Source organism: Emys orbicularis, chromosome 1 (assembly GCF_028017835.1).
Source record: "Emys orbicularis isolate rEmyOrb1 chromosome 1, rEmyOrb1.hap1, whole genome shotgun sequence".
NCBI classification, from domain to species: domain Eukaryota; kingdom Metazoa; phylum Chordata; order Testudines; family Emydidae; genus Emys; species Emys orbicularis.
The window spans coordinates 165,020,568-165,038,199 of NC_088683.1; the positions used below are offsets into that span (position 1 = coordinate 165,020,568).

Sequence of the window (17,632 nt, forward strand, 5' to 3'; positions counted from 1 at the left end):
TTAACTAAACTAAAATTTATTAAAAAAGAAAAGGGAGAGAGTATGGTTAAAAGATCAATGTACACACAGATATAGAGTTCAATTCTTGAGGTTCAGATTCATAACAGAGATGGTGTGCTTTGTAGTTGCAAAGAATTTAGTCCATAGGTTCTAGTCCAATGACCAATATCATATCCAGGGTGTACCAGCTTAACTGGGATCTCATCGTGCAACTCATACTTCCCCTGATGAAGCTTAAGCAGATCTGAGATAAACAGGATCAGGATCCAGGGATCTTTTATACAATTTCAAGCCACCTTTGACAAGTCGGAGTCCCTTGGGGAACAATAGGTAATTAGGGCGACTTTGAAGCAGGTCCATCACCGGTACTTAGCTATATGAATTAACATAAGGCAACTGCCTGTTTTTCCACCATTCACAGAAAATTTGCTATACATTTCAGAGAGAGATTAATACAATGATATCCCCTATCTACAATTCATTTAAATGCTGGGATGTTCTTTTCATCTCTGAATTATCAGAAAACAGCATAGACAGAGACTGTTGATTACATTGTTAATCACTACCCATATATATGTAAATACACAAAAACACAAACATTATCTCCCCCACGTCTTTAAGGGTTGAATTTGAGTCATTTTGTTTTGCAGGATGTTTAACCCTTTCTGGCCATGTGTCATGCTCTGCTGTTCAGATTTTGGGATCAATTTGGACAGGTGTTGTGATGCGGCGTATGGGCCTCTCACTGATGAGGAAGGTGCCAGATAGACCCTGGGGGCAGGGCTTTCCCACCCCTCTGGCTTTGTCAATTACGTATGATAGGCAGGAGGCCTGTAAAAGAGAGGAAACTGCAGTCAGGTGAGGGGAAGGAGCTTGTTTGCCAAGCAGTAGACTGCTGGCCTGACTTCTGGAGCCACAGGGGGAACTCTCATCCAGGAGGTCTTCACCCCAACTGTACAGGAGTGCTGCAAGCTGCCAGGGAGAGACTTAAGAAGGCTACAAGGGATAGAGGCCCCTTGTAAGAAGCAAGGAACTAGGATCTGTGCCAGAGCCACACAGTGAAGTAACTGGGTGTGGACAGGTTCTCTCACCATTGGAGAGAGAAACCTCAGGGGACTCCTTTACAAGTGTCTTAAAATTTGGATGCTCTTCTGAATTTATATAAGTCCCTACTAGGTCAGGTAACCAATCCCCACTGGATCACCTCTTCTGTCAATGGGCTCTGCCTCATCTCTACCTATTGTTGTCTTTCTGAGGAAATGGATGGTTGCTTGTTATTCCCTTGGACATATCTGGAGAGAGGATAGGTGGCAACCGGTAGGCAAATTTCCTTTTGGAGGTGATGAATTATTTGACCTCTTCATCCCTCCTTGTAAGAATCCCCCCACCACCAATGCCTCTCCTTAACCACCCCTATGCCATGCATGGGGCTGAAGCTGCTGAGGGTTTATTGTGCGGAAATGAGGCCTTCTAGTTCTCAGCTTTCCTTCCTTCCTTTTCCTTACTATGCTATGCTTCTTGGCTGTTCCTGGGGAAAAAGGGGAAACTGGTAGAGGAAGCAGTGAAAATATTGGAGAGGCAGATTCTAGCTACATAGCAGGAGGAGTGGCCTCTATTGGCTGTGGAAGAGTTTGGCAGGGTTTTTTGTTTTTTGTCCCAGTAGCCCACAACAGAAAAGGATACCAGGGAGTGCTGTGAGCAAATTGGATCTGTTGGCAAATATTCATGCTTGGTTCTCAGAATTTGACATCATTTGAAACCTTACAGGTTAATCCTTAACAATTTATTGCTTGGAATAGGAGTTATGTAGATGATTGCCTTAATAAGAGAAGGCTTATATATTTTTTAAAAACTCACAAGAAAACATAGATTGTTAGCAGACATTATTTCATTTCCGCTAAACTTGCTTCTTCAGGCAAAGTGTGAGAGACAGAGGGAGAAATAAAACTGCAAGCTGTATTTACCAAATCTAAGTAACGTTGATCTATTGTTTACCCACTTTGTGGCTCATCATTATGTTTTAAATAGGGTTTATAAATATATCCAGGCATTCATGCCAAAAAATAACCCCCTAACAGGTGGATGAGGAAATATCATCTTCAGGCTTTTTTCATCCATGTCACTTCTACTACTTGGTAATTAGTGCAAAATAACCGGAACACATTTTTTTTCTCTGCTAGGGTTGAACTGAGCTAGGAAATATGCAAGTGTCAGGGTTTTGAAGATTATTGATTTAATTACATCTGAAAATACAAGTCTTGAACAAGTCAGGCAATAATATACAGCAAAATTCAAGGGACTATTTTATTATTTTACCATCTCATCAACTGTTAGAATATAGGATGTCAACTAATACAGAGGACAAAGAGGGGTTTCATTCTGAATATTGATGAGGAACCTCAAAAAGTTCAGAGTGAGGTAGTCCACCTTGCCAAAATGGGTGCTTATCAGAACTATTCTGACCTTTTCAGTATGCAGAATTGGGCTGTGAATTTCACAAGAGCAGACTGTCCTGTGAGACTTCTATTGAGTCCAGTCAGAATCTGGAAATGGGAGAAAAATGTATCCAAACACTTCAGAATATCAAAAAGATTCACTTTGGTTCTAAAAATGGGCAAAAGTTTTGTATTTTCACAAAAATCTTATGGTTGATATAGCTTTGTGGTGGAGGGTGGCACATGATATATAAGGGTGGGAAGGGGAAGTTTTGGCTGAGAACAGCAGACCAGACCCCTACTGTTACAGAAGTGCCTTGGGATCTTTAATATCCGCATGCAGCTGAAAGGAAGCTGTTGCTTTTAAGATGTCCTCTGATGCTTTGACAGCTCACCCAGTAAACTTTCTGGAACTTACTGCATTTTCCTCAGAAAGATTAAGTGCTGAGTTGACATTACTAGGATTTTTCAACTGTGCTTTTAGGGAGTCAGAATGTTTCAAACCCCTTTCTAAGGCCCTTAATCCAGTCCTCTGCCCCCTGCCCCTTTGAGTCTTGTACAATACAAACTGGTAGTGTAATATCACTGAGATGATGCCTTGAAGATACCTGTTACAGCATGTGACATGAGCAGTTCTGGTTTGGGTTATAGAACTGTGGCACAGTGTAGTTCTCCTGGGCAAACTGTCAGTGAGACTCCCTAAAATTCAGACTGGACAAGAGATGCACACAGGGTACCAGAGCCAATTACTGCAACTCAGAATAACACAAGCAAGTTAAAAATTGGCAAATTCTAAGACGTTTTTCCCTTGTGCTGAGTGATGTCTTGCTTGGGGTACCCAGAACTGTGAGGTACTGTGCTACCCCTCTCAGCCTCAGCAAGTGAGACCCTTGTTGCTGCTAAGCTATGTGGTCAGCTCCCTGACATACCAGCTCATCTGCCTTGCCAGCAATTTTTCAGGACTCTGCCACTCCAAACCTTGCCTTGCAGGTAACAATCAGTGAACCCCAGTTTCTGAGGTCCCCAGAAACGTCTCTGCAGGGGCCAGTCCCTCTCACTGGATACTCACAGAAGTTAAGTTCACTACCTCCAAAGAGATAGAACGCTCACCAGTCTGTCAGTTTAGCTGAAGACTCTTACACAGCATTCACATAATTTTTGTAATAAAACAAGAATAAGTTTATTAAGAAAGTACAGAAATTTAAGTGATCATAAGAAAGCATAAAAGAAATAAGCATGGTTATAAGTAAAACAAAACATGCTTTCTAGTGACTAAAACTAAATTCATCTTTGTGTAAGCAGGTTTCTCACCTATAGTCAGTTTCCAGGTACTCTTGTCTTCCAGGCCAAGAGGATCCAGCTTTCATAGGCTCTGAAGGCACTGAACCCTAAATCCCCTCAATGATGGATAACCAAAATGGCTTTTTGCTTGTCTTTATATTCCCCAAAGTTCCTTGACTCTGTTTCAAGAGCCAGGAATGCTTCCTGGGGTTCAGATTACATCCCTTGTTGTGATTAAGTGGTCTGGTCCCCTACTTGTTAGCTTGATGTCTTTGTTTACCTTATATGTAAATGTACATGTAATGTCCTCTGCCTGTTATCAAGCTGATCAGACAAGTAAATACACATTCCTTTGTCTAGGACAGGCTGGGCTTATATGCTGCCTTCCAAACATATTTTAAGAACATATTTCCAGGACACATTTATAACTCTTTGTATACACCCTGTATACACACCACAGAATGATTTTTGGGACCAGACTGTTACCGGCTTGTACATGGTACCTTACATGACACTTTGACACCAGTATTTTGGGGGCAATGAGCATGTCAGCCTGATGTGAGTTATAGTATGTTGTGCTCCCTGCCAACTGGTATTGAGGGGATCCCAGTGTCACCGGCTGATAGTTAAAATGGAACAAATTTATAATAGTTGGTTTCATCTCATGACCTTCTCTATTGTACATATAAACTCAAAGGGTTAGAAATTCAGTGAATCTATCAACCTCACTGGATCCCATAATACTTTTGAAGCTGTTCTAAAATAGAATAGAATTTATTTTGAATTTGCTCATTGTTTAATCACCCTCTTTAGCTTCTTGGTGATCTTCCTTCTCTCTGCAGTATGATGTGAAGAACCATCGCACCTTTCTGAAACGCACAAAATATGATGACTTACACCTAGAAGATTTATTTATAGGCAACAAAGTTACTGTCTTTTCACGTCACCTTTCCCTAGTAGACTATGGGGATCAATACACAGCCCGCAAGTTGGGTAGCCGCAAAGAAAGGTAAGATGATGTGGTCTCTGAAGTTCCTTTGGTATTTGCTATCCACAAAACTGTTTATGCAAGTGAGTTTAGCAAACTAATTGTCTTTCTCGGGAGGGATCAGAGAGGGTTTCTACAGCTGATGAGGTGGGATGATGGGAGGGTATATCTGCTGGTTTGCATTTTGGGCAAGGAGATTTGGCAGGTTTGATCACTGGAAGCAAGAGAGAGCAGTCCATCCCCCTGTCGTCAAACCTATGATCTTTCCTGTTTGTTGTTACACGCTCCAGATCACACCTTCCCATAGATGTAAACTGCTCCCCATTCCAATTCTGGAGCACAGTTCAGCTTTGTTACAGCTGTGTAACCCCAGTGATGTGCACTAATGTTGATTTCAGTGGAGCTGAATGGGTGTAGCTTGGAGCAGAATTTCAACCTTGGTATGTGCTGGGCTTACAGGGAATGAACCTTGCAAAAGTCATTGACTGTGTCTTGCAGGGACAAAGCACAGGCCTTGTGATCCAACAGCAACTCTTTACCAAGTGATGTGTTTTATACATCAGCTTGTAGTAGCAGTTACAAGCATCTCTCTTTTTATTGTTTTTATCCAGCCTCCACTGCTTTTCCTGCAGTAAAGGAGATACTGAAACATTTCAAAGAAAAATTCCAAGTCTGGGTGGTGGTGGGGGCAAGAAAACTTATAGGGCCGGATCCTCAGCTGGTGAAAATTGGAGCTATGCTAATTTACACTATCTGAGGATCAGGCTCATAAGCTCACTCCAGTTGAGGCTGCATGGCAGGAGAGGTTTGTTTTGGAGAACACATCTGGAAAAAACATATGGACCAAATTCTGCTCTTCGTTATGTTGCTACATACCTGGATTGACTTCAGTAGAGTTACTCTCTGAATGTGCACCAGTAGCACTGAGACCAGAATTTAGCCCAATATCGTTAAGAAAAATGCTCATTACCCTTTCTACATTGCTGTTCTTAACACCGGTAAACCCGCTACTAGCTCTGTTTTTGTGTGTTGTTTTTAAAGAGCTATAAGCAGGATTTTAAAACTTACATTTTAATCAAAATAACACTAAAAAGACACTGATAAGGTGGAAAAGTTGAACATTTACCATTCCCTCACCCCCTAAAAAATATTGCCACTGAGATGACTACAGTAACAGCCTTCCAAAATAAGGTCTCTGGGCATGTTGCCTATCGGTTGGAATTGGAGTAGTGGGAGGGAGGGTATGAAAGAGAAAGATTGTGTTTCAGGACTCTTGGGTTATATTTAGAGCCCTGTGACATTCCTTTTTTGTTTTATTTTTCAGGAATTTTGTGTTGTTTCGTTTTATCCACTCTGGGGGTAGGAGGAGGGTCGGGTCCTGCCCTAGTCTGGGGGAGAAGGCTCGGGGAGAGGGAATCCTCCCACTGGGGCAGGTGGAAGGCTTGGGGAGGAAGTTTGCAGAATGAACCCCCCCCCACTGCACTCACCCCATAGTGGCAGCTGCTTTGCTGCAGGGCTTGGCCGGGCTCCCCGCTGCAGGTGTTGCGACCTGGCACATGGGGTCACAGCATAGTTCAGGCTTGGCCCAGTTACCTTTCTGTCATCATGACGGAGAGGCAGCTGGGTCAGAGTTGAGGGAGTGGCACTTTATTTCATTTTATACGTTGTTTTTCGGTATTTGTGTTGTTTTGCATTTGCAAAAAACATGAGGCTCTATTATGTTCCTGGTTTTATGAATCAACTCTGTGACCTTGGGCAAGTCACTTAGGCCTGGCCTATATACAACTTTTATACCAGTATAATTTTTTTGGTTAGAGGGGTAAATTTGTACTGATGTACTATACCTGAATAAGCCCTAGTGTGGGTGCAATTACAGCAGTATAAAGGTGCCTTATATGGGAATTGTTTATTCCACTTCTCATATGGGAATAGCTACACTGATATAAAACAGCTTTATACCAACGTGGATGCAGTTTATACTAGGAGGATTGTACTGCTTTATACTCTTCTATTTTAAAACAGTACAAATTTTGTGCCTAGACAAGCCCTTAATCTCTCATTTTCCCCATCTGTAAAATGGGGTTAATAATACTTACCATGCCCATCTTTAGCTGTAGAAGAGACAGTGTTATAATTTATTCAGAATGACCAAATGACTTCCATTGAAATCTACCTTAAGCAATCATCAAAGGGATCAGCAAAATCCAATTTCAAGCAGAGGTTGGGTTTCGATGGTTAAACAAGATTATATTGCACGGGGGCAAGTGGCTGGTTATGGGGTTGCCTGTTAGGGATAGTCCTTAGTGCAGGTTTCATGACAGTGACAGAAGGGGAAAAAGAGGAATTTTGCAAGAGAGGATGAAATGAGCATCACCAAAGATAAAGAATGTGGAACTGGACAATTTTGCTGTTGATGCACGAGGCAGGATAATCTTCACCTTGTTCTGCAATAGTCCTGCATGGCCCATACAGCTAGCAGAAGGAAACATAGGCTCAAGTTTGCAAAACTTACACATACTTTGGTCACTAGAGAAGCATGTGCAAAATGCTCAGTGAGTACTCCAGGCTAGACTGGCATCTGCACATCAAGCATCTTGCACTTTCTGAAACTGGAGCCTTTGATTTTGTCAGTAAAATGAGCCAGTATGACTCCAGACACATACAGGGAATTGATCTGGTGTGGGGGGAAGAAAAGGCTGATTTTTACGTAGTCCGTTTTCTGATTGTAATTGCACTTTAAGTAAAAACTTTCCTGTATGGACAGGCAACTTAAAATCTATCCAGTTCCAAAAAGTGACTTTAAAGTAGTTTCAGGTTCTACACTTGCCTCTGAGTCCCCCAGACAATTTATTTATTGGCTTTACAGCCATGTTTATTTATTTAAATGCTTTTTTTTTCCTTTTCCCCCTTTCCACTGTTAACTGAAAGACCCACGCCAACAAGGAAACTGATTAGGGAACTTAACTAAACACATAGTGCTGTCAAATGCACAAAGTAAATAAAATTGGAAAAAATAGAGAATTTCCCCCCCTAATCTTTCACTTGTAGTGATCTTAGATGGTGCTTAACACTAGTTAAACATTTTTCAGACAAGTTTTTTTTTTTTTTTTTTTTTTTTTTTTTTTTTTTTTTAAGAGGACCGTGAGCCTTTCAGTGTATTCAGTTACCATAACTGGTTTAAAAAAATTATTAGAATGCTCACGACAAGCCAGAAATTCCAGATTATTTTATTGATTTAGTAAATCATTAATGTGCTTCCAGTCATTTACCATATTTAACATTTCCTCCCCTCCACAGCATAAGATTTTATACTTGTAATAGTCCTTCTATTAAAAATAAACACCAGCCTTAGCCACAGCATACATTGTGTTTTATGCACCAGATACCGTTCTTATGATCACTTACTATCTCTCTTTTCAATAATCACAAGAGATTCGCATTCAGATTTACTGTGTGACACAAAGTAGCTGAGTCTAGTTTTTAATTCTTTTTCCTTTGTTCCCAGATGTAACTGTTCCCTAATGCACTTGTGTGGACTCACCTGTCAGAACCCTAAAACATATTGCTAATTAAAACTACAAATAGATCACATGGATCCAAAATCCAATCTCAGGAACAAACCTCAGCATGCTGGATCATAGCACTTTCTACCCTGCATACCTCCATGAAAAACACACTGAAAATACTATTACAAACCACCCATGACCAGTGGCTTCCCCAGGAATTGAAATTGGGGGGCGGGGTGTTCGAATTTACAGGGGGGGGTGTCAGGGCCGATGAGGGGCGAGACTGTGAGGGTGAAGGTGGGCTGTATGGCACCATAGTAAAAACTGAAAAATGTTTCATGACCATTTTATTAGATTTAACTCATGTTTTAAAATCATCACACAAATTAAAGTTGGCTACTCAAGCCTTCTGTGAAGCACTACGTCTACATCCTTCTTGGTTTCTTGTTATAATTTTGCACAACTCTGTTAATGAACTTCTTGAATGCAATGCGTTCATCTTTGGTGACTTCTCGTGTGTCCGGTACTTCCATTCTTTCAGTTGATATGCTCATTAGTTCATTCACATGATCAGGCAGAAGGTGACTTCTTTCAGAACACAAAATTCTATTAAATGATGAAAAAGAACGCTCAACTGTAGCTGTTGTGACTGGGAGTAGCAAGAGATGAATTCCTGCTTCTTTCATCCCAGGAAACAGAACACACAGATCAGTTCGAGCCACTAGTGATGATAAAAAAGAAGTTGAAGTCAAATATTCATTCATTCGCGTATGATATTGAACTCTGTGTTCAAATTCTCTATTCTGTCCTAATCACATGGCAGCCCCATTGCTGGTAGTGCCTCACTCCACTCAACTGTCGGTGTTTTATAGGACAGGCATCTGTAAAACCTACGTAGAGGTTGAGTAGAATCTAGAAGTCACTGTTGTAGATTTTAAAGAATCAAGTCTGTGTACTTTTTCAGTTGTCTTAACAAACACTTCTTGTCTTATTCACTTAAGGATTCAATATAAATGCTTTCTTTAGTCAACTTCTGGACTGAAGTCTTTGCTTCTTCCAGTACTTTTTCAATGGATAGATCTCTGATTGATCCAAATGTAGCTTCTATTGCTGGACAAAGATCTACTACTGTTGTAGCAGATGCCTGGATGGCATTGTTTAATGACCCAGGTGGTTTCAACAGTAGACTTACGAGAGAGAGAATGGCAATAGTCTTCTCTGAACATAGTAGCAAAAGTAATCCACCAGCCTCACTACTTAGATCCATCCCATCTTGGTAGATACTTTCCAAAGCCAGTAATAACGGCTGGAGTAATTTTAAGACAACAGCCAAGGATCGCTCATGAGAAAGCCAGCGGGTTTTCCCAGGTTGAATTTGAACTTCAGTCTCAGTGTATCTTCTATATTTTCCAAGATATTCAGTCTATTTGGACTCTTGCTGAAAAACAAATATAATGAAGACATTAAATTTATAGCTTTTTTAATGTCTTTTGAAGATTCTGCAGCTCGTACTAGTGCTAATTGGAGTAGATGGCCTCTGCCATGTGTTCAGGAGAGATTAGGGTTACACTTTTCTCTGAGCAAAGCTTGTACTCCACCATGTCTTCCAGAGAAGTTTGCAGCTCCATCAAATGCACAAGCAGCCATCTGTTTGGGGTCCAACTGACAAGCATTTAACTCTTCTAAGATGTGGGTTGTCACAGATGCAGCCGATGTGTCTTCTATAACTTGAACATCTAGAAATGCATCTACTGGCCTACCCTTGACATCAAGATAACGTACACAATGACTTAATACTTGATGCCCATTTGCATCAGTGCATTCATCAGCCATGTATGCAAATTTTTTGAATGTGGTGAGAGAGTTCTTCACTTTTTCAACTCTTGAGTCTTTCACTGTTGCACCGCATGCTTCTAGCCAGTCAGTTGAATTTCTTGCAGAAAGACAGTGAGCATTTGCTGGTCCTGTTCGGAACCAGTGTTCAACTTCAGGATGAACAAGTGACAATGCACTTAACATTGGCCTCCAGTTTGTAGTGTGTGGTATCTCTTGCTTAAATAGAAAGTAGGATGCCACAGCCATGTTTGTTCGCATGAACTGTGTGTCTCCAGCATTCTTAACAACCTCATTAAGTACTTCTAAAATTGGCTTTGAAAGTGGGCTTATAAGGCTTCCTGCATGTTGATACACTCCAGAGGCATGGTGTTTTGCAGCCTTTTCACGTAGTTTGTCAGCATTGGCTTTGCTGATCAGTTTGACAAACCAGGCTCCTCCACTTTTACCAATTATAGCATTGGGAAGCTTTCCTTCTTCGTAAGCTTTTTTGCAAGAGGTGCACCAGTAGCCATCTTTTGTAACTTCAATAAATGGGAACACTTTGACCGACAAACATCGGGAACTGCCTTTAGGTTTTGGAGACACTGTTTCTTCAGTAGGTAGCTGTATTTGTGCTTTGGGCTGGTCGGATGTAGATATACCACTTGAACCTTCAGATTACATGTTGATATATTCTTGGTTCTTGATGTGTTCTTCACCTTGGTTAGTTTTTGAGGCCTTTGAGTGGAAAAATTATTGTATTGTTTTTTGTCTTTTCATTTTCACTTTGACCTGCAACATATAAAAGAGATATGAATAAAGTAAATGTTTTGTTAGGATAATGCAAATTTAACATAAGGATAATGCAAGTTACACCAAAACACATAACAGGTCTAGATTTCTAAAAATATATAATTTTTTTTTAAAAATGTACTTAATTTAAATTGACTTTTGAAAAGTAAGCCCTCATGGGATAAGAGGGAAGTCCTCTCATGGATCAGTAACTGGTTAAAAGATGGGAAACAAAGAGTAGGAATAAATTATTAGTTTTCAGAATGGAGAGAGATAAATAGTGGTATCCCTGAGAGGTCAGTACTATTCAACATATTCAGAAATGATCTGGAAAAATGGGTAAACAGTGAGGTGACAAAATTTGCAGATGATACAAAACTATTCAAGATAGTTAAGTCCCAGGCAGACTACGAAGAGTTACAAAGGGATCTCACAAAACTGGGTGACTGGGCAACAAAATGGCAGATGAAATTCAATGTTGATAAATGCAAAGTAACGCACATTGGAAAACAATCTCAACTATACATACAAAATGATGGAGTCTGAATTAGCTGTTAACACTCAAGAAAGAGATCTTGGAGTCCTTGTGGATAGTTCTCTGAAAACATCCACTCAATGTGCAGCGGCAGTCAAAAAAGCAAACAGAATGTTGGGAATCATTAAGAAAGGGATAGATATTAAGACAGGAAATATCATATTGCCTCTATGTAAATCCATGGTACATGCACATCTTGAATACTGTGTGCAGATCTGGTCACCCCATCCCAAAAAAGATATATTGGAATTGGAAAAGGTACAGAGATGGGCAACTAAAATGATTAGGGGTATGAAACAGGAGGAGAGATTAAAATGACTGGGAATTTTCAGTTTAGAAAAGAGATGACTAAGGGGGGATATGATAGAGGTCTATAAAATCTTGACTGGTGTGAAGAAAGTGAATAAGGAAATGTTATTTAATCCTTCACATAACACAAGAACTAGCAGTCACCCATTGAAATTAATAGGCAGCAGGTTTAAAAACAAAACAAAAGGAAGTACTTCTTCACACAACATAAGTCAACCCGTGGAACTCTTTACCAGGGGATGCTGTGAAGACCAAAACTATAACAGGATTAAAAAAAGAACTAGAAAAATTCCTGGAGAATAGGTCCATCAGTGACTATTAGCCAGGATGGGGAGGGATGCAACACCATGGTCTGAGTGTCCCTAGCCTGTTTGCCAGAAGCTGGGAATGGGCAACAGGGGATGGATCACTTGATGATTCCCTGTTCTGTTCATTCCCTCTGAAGCACCTGGCCTCGACCACTGTCAGAAGACAGGATACTGGGCTATATGGACCATTGGTCTGACCCAGTATGACCATTCTTATGTAAAAATTAATTATAATAATAAAAATGTTTAGTACAGAAACTCCCCAACATAATGACCTCTCAAGATAGCAACAATGTGAGATAACAAATTGGCAAATAATGCATTTTAAAAATCTTGGCCTACTAGGAAACATATATATATATATATATATATATATATATATATATATATATATATATATATATATATATATATATATATATAAAGTTTCCATTCCCAGTCACAAAGCTAGCATTCTGGAGCAAAGTCACTAAAATATAGTCCAACAAACAAATATTTATTTAACGTGCCCCTCACTTTTCCCTCCACCGCACCCCACTCACCGGTGTTGTCCTTGGTCAGTGGAGACTCAGAGTTGCTTTCACGTGAGTTCTCCTCCCAGGTGGGGGGCAAGAAGGCACCTTGCTCGTTCCTCCAGCTGCTCACTGTTCGCTCTGGCCACTGCTGTTTGTTGTGCCACCGTTCACTCCACCACTCTGTTGCCAATGGCCCTGCGCCGTCACCTTCTGCTGCCACCTGCCACTGTGACCTCTGCGAGTTGGTCTCTTGAGGTTCCACCCAGCTCTCAGTGATTTCAGCTGAGCTCTCAGGGGGGGAACCTCCATGCTAGTGCAGGTTGGGCTGTCTCTTCCACAGAAACACTGTCCCACAGCAGGACTAAGCACTTAGACCTGATTATCAGTGATTTCAGTTGCAGTGGTCACTTAACAGAACAAAATACTATCTATGGAGCCTAATCAGCTCTGTCTTTAAACAGTGGAGAGGGACAGGTCCCCACCCTCTCTCTTGATGCCCTCAATCAGCACAGGCTAAGTACAGTTCTACTGCCCTTTACTCATTCAATAAGAACAACAACATTTCATCCCTCCCCCCGCCCCCGCCCCCCCCCCCTGCATTCAAGTGATTTGTAACCCAACCCCAACCAAAATCTATCACTTGGGCAACACAGCTCTGTTTGCTGGGTACTTAGGTAGATTAGGTGTGAATGTAAATTCAATCTGGTCCTAAAGCCTTTCCCTCCAGCCCCAGCTCATCACTAGCTGTCAGGGAGAGCTCATTTAGACTTCGCTTACAAATCATCATTTAAAATTATTAGGTTGGCCAACATCACCGAAATGAATGCACTGACATTGTCATAAAAAACAACAGCTGTATAAGGAAGTTAGTCTATGTTCATACTTTTCATATCTATTATACTTTTTCAGATACATGTATTTTATCATACACTGTATATGCTTTTAAAGTGTGTATTAATGTTTAAATTTCAATTCAAATTTCCAAACAGTCACTAAATTGGCATGTAATTAGTTCACAAAACTGGGGGGAGGGGTGTTGGGAAAATTCAGGGAGGGTGTAGGGAAATCACTGCCCCTGACAGATGCTTATTTCAGCTAGTACTGAAGATAATGGGTTCACCATATAGTATTTCACTGCATGTTGCTAGCAATTGAGGATCTACTATCAAAGTCTGAAATCCGCAAAGTAAACGATAGATTATTCTAGGATTAAACCCCTCCTCTCTGATAGTCTATATAACTTCAACAACACAAACAAAAACCCCTAGACAAACATTCTGAAGGGAAATGCTAGCTTCAAACTGAATAGAAATTCCTGGTCAAACAACTTGATCCTTTCTAGCATCTTAACCAATCAATCTTGTTTGCATCATCGCACTGTTTCTAGTAGACATGCACCTTAATCAGATCCACAGATCTGAGCATCCTAATCTTTGGGGAAGTTCACATTTGACTGTGAATTTTGCAGCTTAGGTCTATCCCTTCCTCTGCCCCACCAGGAGTATCAGATTAATTTCCACCTCCCTTCTAACGTTTCCTGTGTCCATTCTCTGTAAAAGCCTTGGGTGATGGCTAGAGTGTTATTTTTTTCTCCACAGCATCTGCAACTTTGATATCTTTTAGTGATCAGAGCAAATGGAATGGTACTTTGTCAATTTCCCCTAATTTCAGCATGTTATTTCCAGTTAGAACAAATTGTAGCATACACAGAAGCTGTCTTCTCCAGCATGCTGGGAAATAAAACGAGCAAACTGGCAGCATCTGTCTTCTCTATATAGATGCACTGCTATAAAGGAAACATTCAGTCTTGAATATCTTCCATTGCTGGAGATGGTATAAAAGACAGAAGAGCCCCACTGGATTTTCAGATTCCAAGCAGAGTTTGTGGTACAGGCGGTTCAATAATAAATCATCTGTTGATTTGTAAGCTTGAGCACATTTGATGCTGACTCACTGTGAGGATAAATAATGGAAGCGCACAGTGTCATTTTACAGAGTTCCTGTTATGCTGCTTACTTTTTATGATTAATAATGAATTTAGTACTGACCGTGCACTTGGTGCTGTACAAAACAGAATGATAAAAAGAATCCTGGCTCCCAAGTGCTTAGAGTATAAAAGATAATTGCAGAGAAGACCGGATGAACTGGATGTTTTGATTTCTCTCATAATATAGTTCTTATCCATAAAATAGAGATAATGCTTCCTTTATCCTGCCTTTTTAGACTATTAGCTCTTTGGAAGAGAGCTCCTGTGTTTGTACAGTACCTAGCATGATGGGACCTCTAGGCATTACTATAATACAAATAAGGATCTCTTTTTTTTTTTTTTTTTTTTACAAGCTTTGTGGAAGAAGCACAATTTTTATGGAAGGATTTGAATAGGAAGAGCGTAGCCGCTTGTTGATCACGAGGCCACTCTGTGCATAAAGAGCAGTGTGAATAAACAGGCAGAAATGGAAGAGGGAAAAGGGAACAAATGGGATGTTAAGGCTTGCTTTGCTGGAGTGTGATAGGGGTGGGAGGACATGATGGAAAAATATCTCAACCTCCAGCATGAAATAGTTTCACTTTATAAATCAAATAAATATACTATTTGCACTTCTATAGCCCCTTCTATCTAAGGATCTCAATGTGCTGTGCATTCACCAGAAAATTAGGCTTTCACATTCTCAGCAGTAACCACATTCAGACAAAAAGAACAGGAGTACTTGTGGCACCTTAGAGACTAACAAATTTATTTGAGCATAAGCTTTCGTGGGCTACAGCCCACTTCATCGGATGCATAGAATGGAACATACAGTAAGAAGATATTTATACATACAGAGAACATGAAAAGGTGGAAGTACCCATACCAACTGTAAGAGGCTAATTAATTAAGAGAAGCTATTATCAGCAGGGGAGAAAAACTCACAAAGGTACATGGACTTTTTGTTATAAAGGATTGCCCTATTGTGAGACTTAGCATAGATACATGCTACCATATCTGGAGTTGCAGGCATTTTAGATGACACAGAGATTCCATACATACTGCTGACCATGCCACAGGCAAATATTCTACTTCTTCGAGTGCTTGCTCGTGTAGATTCCATTCTAGGTGTGTCGCGCCCACGTGCAGTCGTCGGAGATTTTTGCCTTAGCAGTACCCATAGGGTCGACTGTAGCGCCCTCGAGTGCCATGCTCATGGGCTGGTATATTAGGCACTGCTGACCCTACACCCTCTCAGTTCCTTCTTACCGCCCATAAGAGTTGGTCGGTCACAAGAGCATTAGCAGTTCTTACAGTCCATTGTTCTCTCTCCTTTGTTGTTAGTTGTTAGGTACTTAGTTAGACCTTTAAGTTAAGTGTTCGAGTAGTTGTTTAGGTGTTAGAGTCTTGGCCGGGACTGGCATGCCCCGTTTCCCAGGCTTTAAGCCATGCTCAGTGTGCAGCCACCCGATGCCCACTAGTGAACCCCATGAGAGCTGTTTAAAGTGTTTGGGGCAGTTCCACAGAAAGGACAAATGCAGGATCTGCAAAAATTTTGCCCTCGAACTCAAATGGAGCAGGATATCCACTTGAGGGCCCTCCTCATGGAGGCTGTGCTTTGTCCTACCTTGGAGCCCTCCCGATTGGACTCCATGCCCAGCACTTTGGCGTCAGCACGCAGCACACCACCGGCACTGGAACCCTACCAGCACCATGCCCCCTCCCCAGTGCCTAAGAAGTAGTTGAATTCAACAAGCCCGCTGGCACCGCAGAAAAAGGGGGCTTCTGGCAAAGGACTTTTGTCAGGCCATATGCCTGCACCAGAGCTGCTTGGGGGTACTTATACGGTCAGACCCCCTAGTCCAGCAGGGGACCCGCGTCCAACTCCTGGGAGCGGCAGGGGGTCCAGTCCCCTAGTAGGGTCATCTGTGCCCGAAGCCAGCCCGGCGGCCAAAGAGCAAGTAGGCTGACCAGCACCACGGACACCCAGCCAGGCGACAGAACCGGCCAAGGCCCCAGCATCTACGGGCAAGCTGGTTATGGGACTGCCCCCTAAAGCAGCGGTGCATCCCCGCTCTGCAGGCATCGATCCCCATCACCGCGGCCTCGGTCCCCGATTAGAAGACACAGGTACCTGCCACCAAGGTCTCCGCCTGCAAGGCACAGAACGCCTGTATCCATGGTACTGTCTGGCTTCCCACCGGAGTTCGCCATGGTGCAGATCTCTATCGCATAGAGTTCATTGGAGTTCATAGAGTTCATTGGAACGGTCCTTGACTCTACTCAGGCCAGAGCCTTCCTCCCGAAGCTTGGTTCCAAGCCATGGTGGACTTGATCTCGTGCATGCAAGCCCACCCTCTCACCACCACTCACACGTGGCTACGATTGTTGGGCCACATGGCGGCCTGCACTTACGTGGTCTAGCACATATGGCTCCACTTCAGGCCCGGCAGGCATGGCTGGTGTTGGTCTACGTCCCCAAAAGACAGAGTGTGGACCATTTGGTCAGGGTCCCGGACCACGTACTGTCATCACTCACATGGTGACGGAATCCTGCTCCCTGTTGGAGGAGGTTCCCTTCGTGGCTCCATCCCAATCCGTGACCCTCATCTCCGATGCCTCAGACCTGGGGTGGGAAGCCCACCTGGGTGATCTCAGCACGCAGGGTCGTTGGTCGAGTCACAATCGCTCCCTACACATCAACCTCAGGGAGCTCAGAGCGGTTCGCCTGGCCTGTCAAGCCTTCCTACCTCACATAAAAAGCAAGGTGGTCCAGGTCCTAACGGACAATACAGCGACTAGCTTCTATATCAACAAGCAAGGCGGGGACAGGTTGTCTGCCCTTTGCCAGGAAGCCCTCAGGCTCTGGGACTTCTGTGTATAACACGACATCCATCTTGTAGCCTCACACCTCCCCGAGGCCCAGGAATGCTTTGACAGATCGCCTCAGCAGGACTTTCTCGTCTCGCCATGAGTGGTCCCTCCATCCGGAAGTGGCCAGCTTCATCTTCCAGAGGTGGGGAACGCCCCAGGTGGACCTGTTCGCGTCCAGGCAGAACAGGAAATGCCATGTTTTCTGCTTGATTCGGGAGATCAACAGAGGCTCCCTGTCGGACGCTTTTCTGCTCCCATGGTCGGGGACTCTGTTATACGCCTTCCCTCCGGTGCCACTGATTTACAGA

At 42.3% G+C, this 17,632-nt stretch overlaps 1 protein-coding gene across 1 annotated transcript in view; it reads left to right on the plus strand.

Moving 5' to 3' along the window:
- Positions 1 to 17,632, plus strand: part of NME7 (NME/NM23 family member 7) — a 174,760-nt gene that overhangs the window by 37,605 nt on the left and 119,523 nt on the right. Inside the window, exon 3 of the mRNA XM_065417040.1 lies at positions 4,559 to 4,725. Coding sequence (XP_065273112.1) covers positions 4,559 to 4,725 — 167 coding nt within the window. The remainder of the gene's footprint in view (positions 1 to 4,558; positions 4,726 to 17,632) is intronic.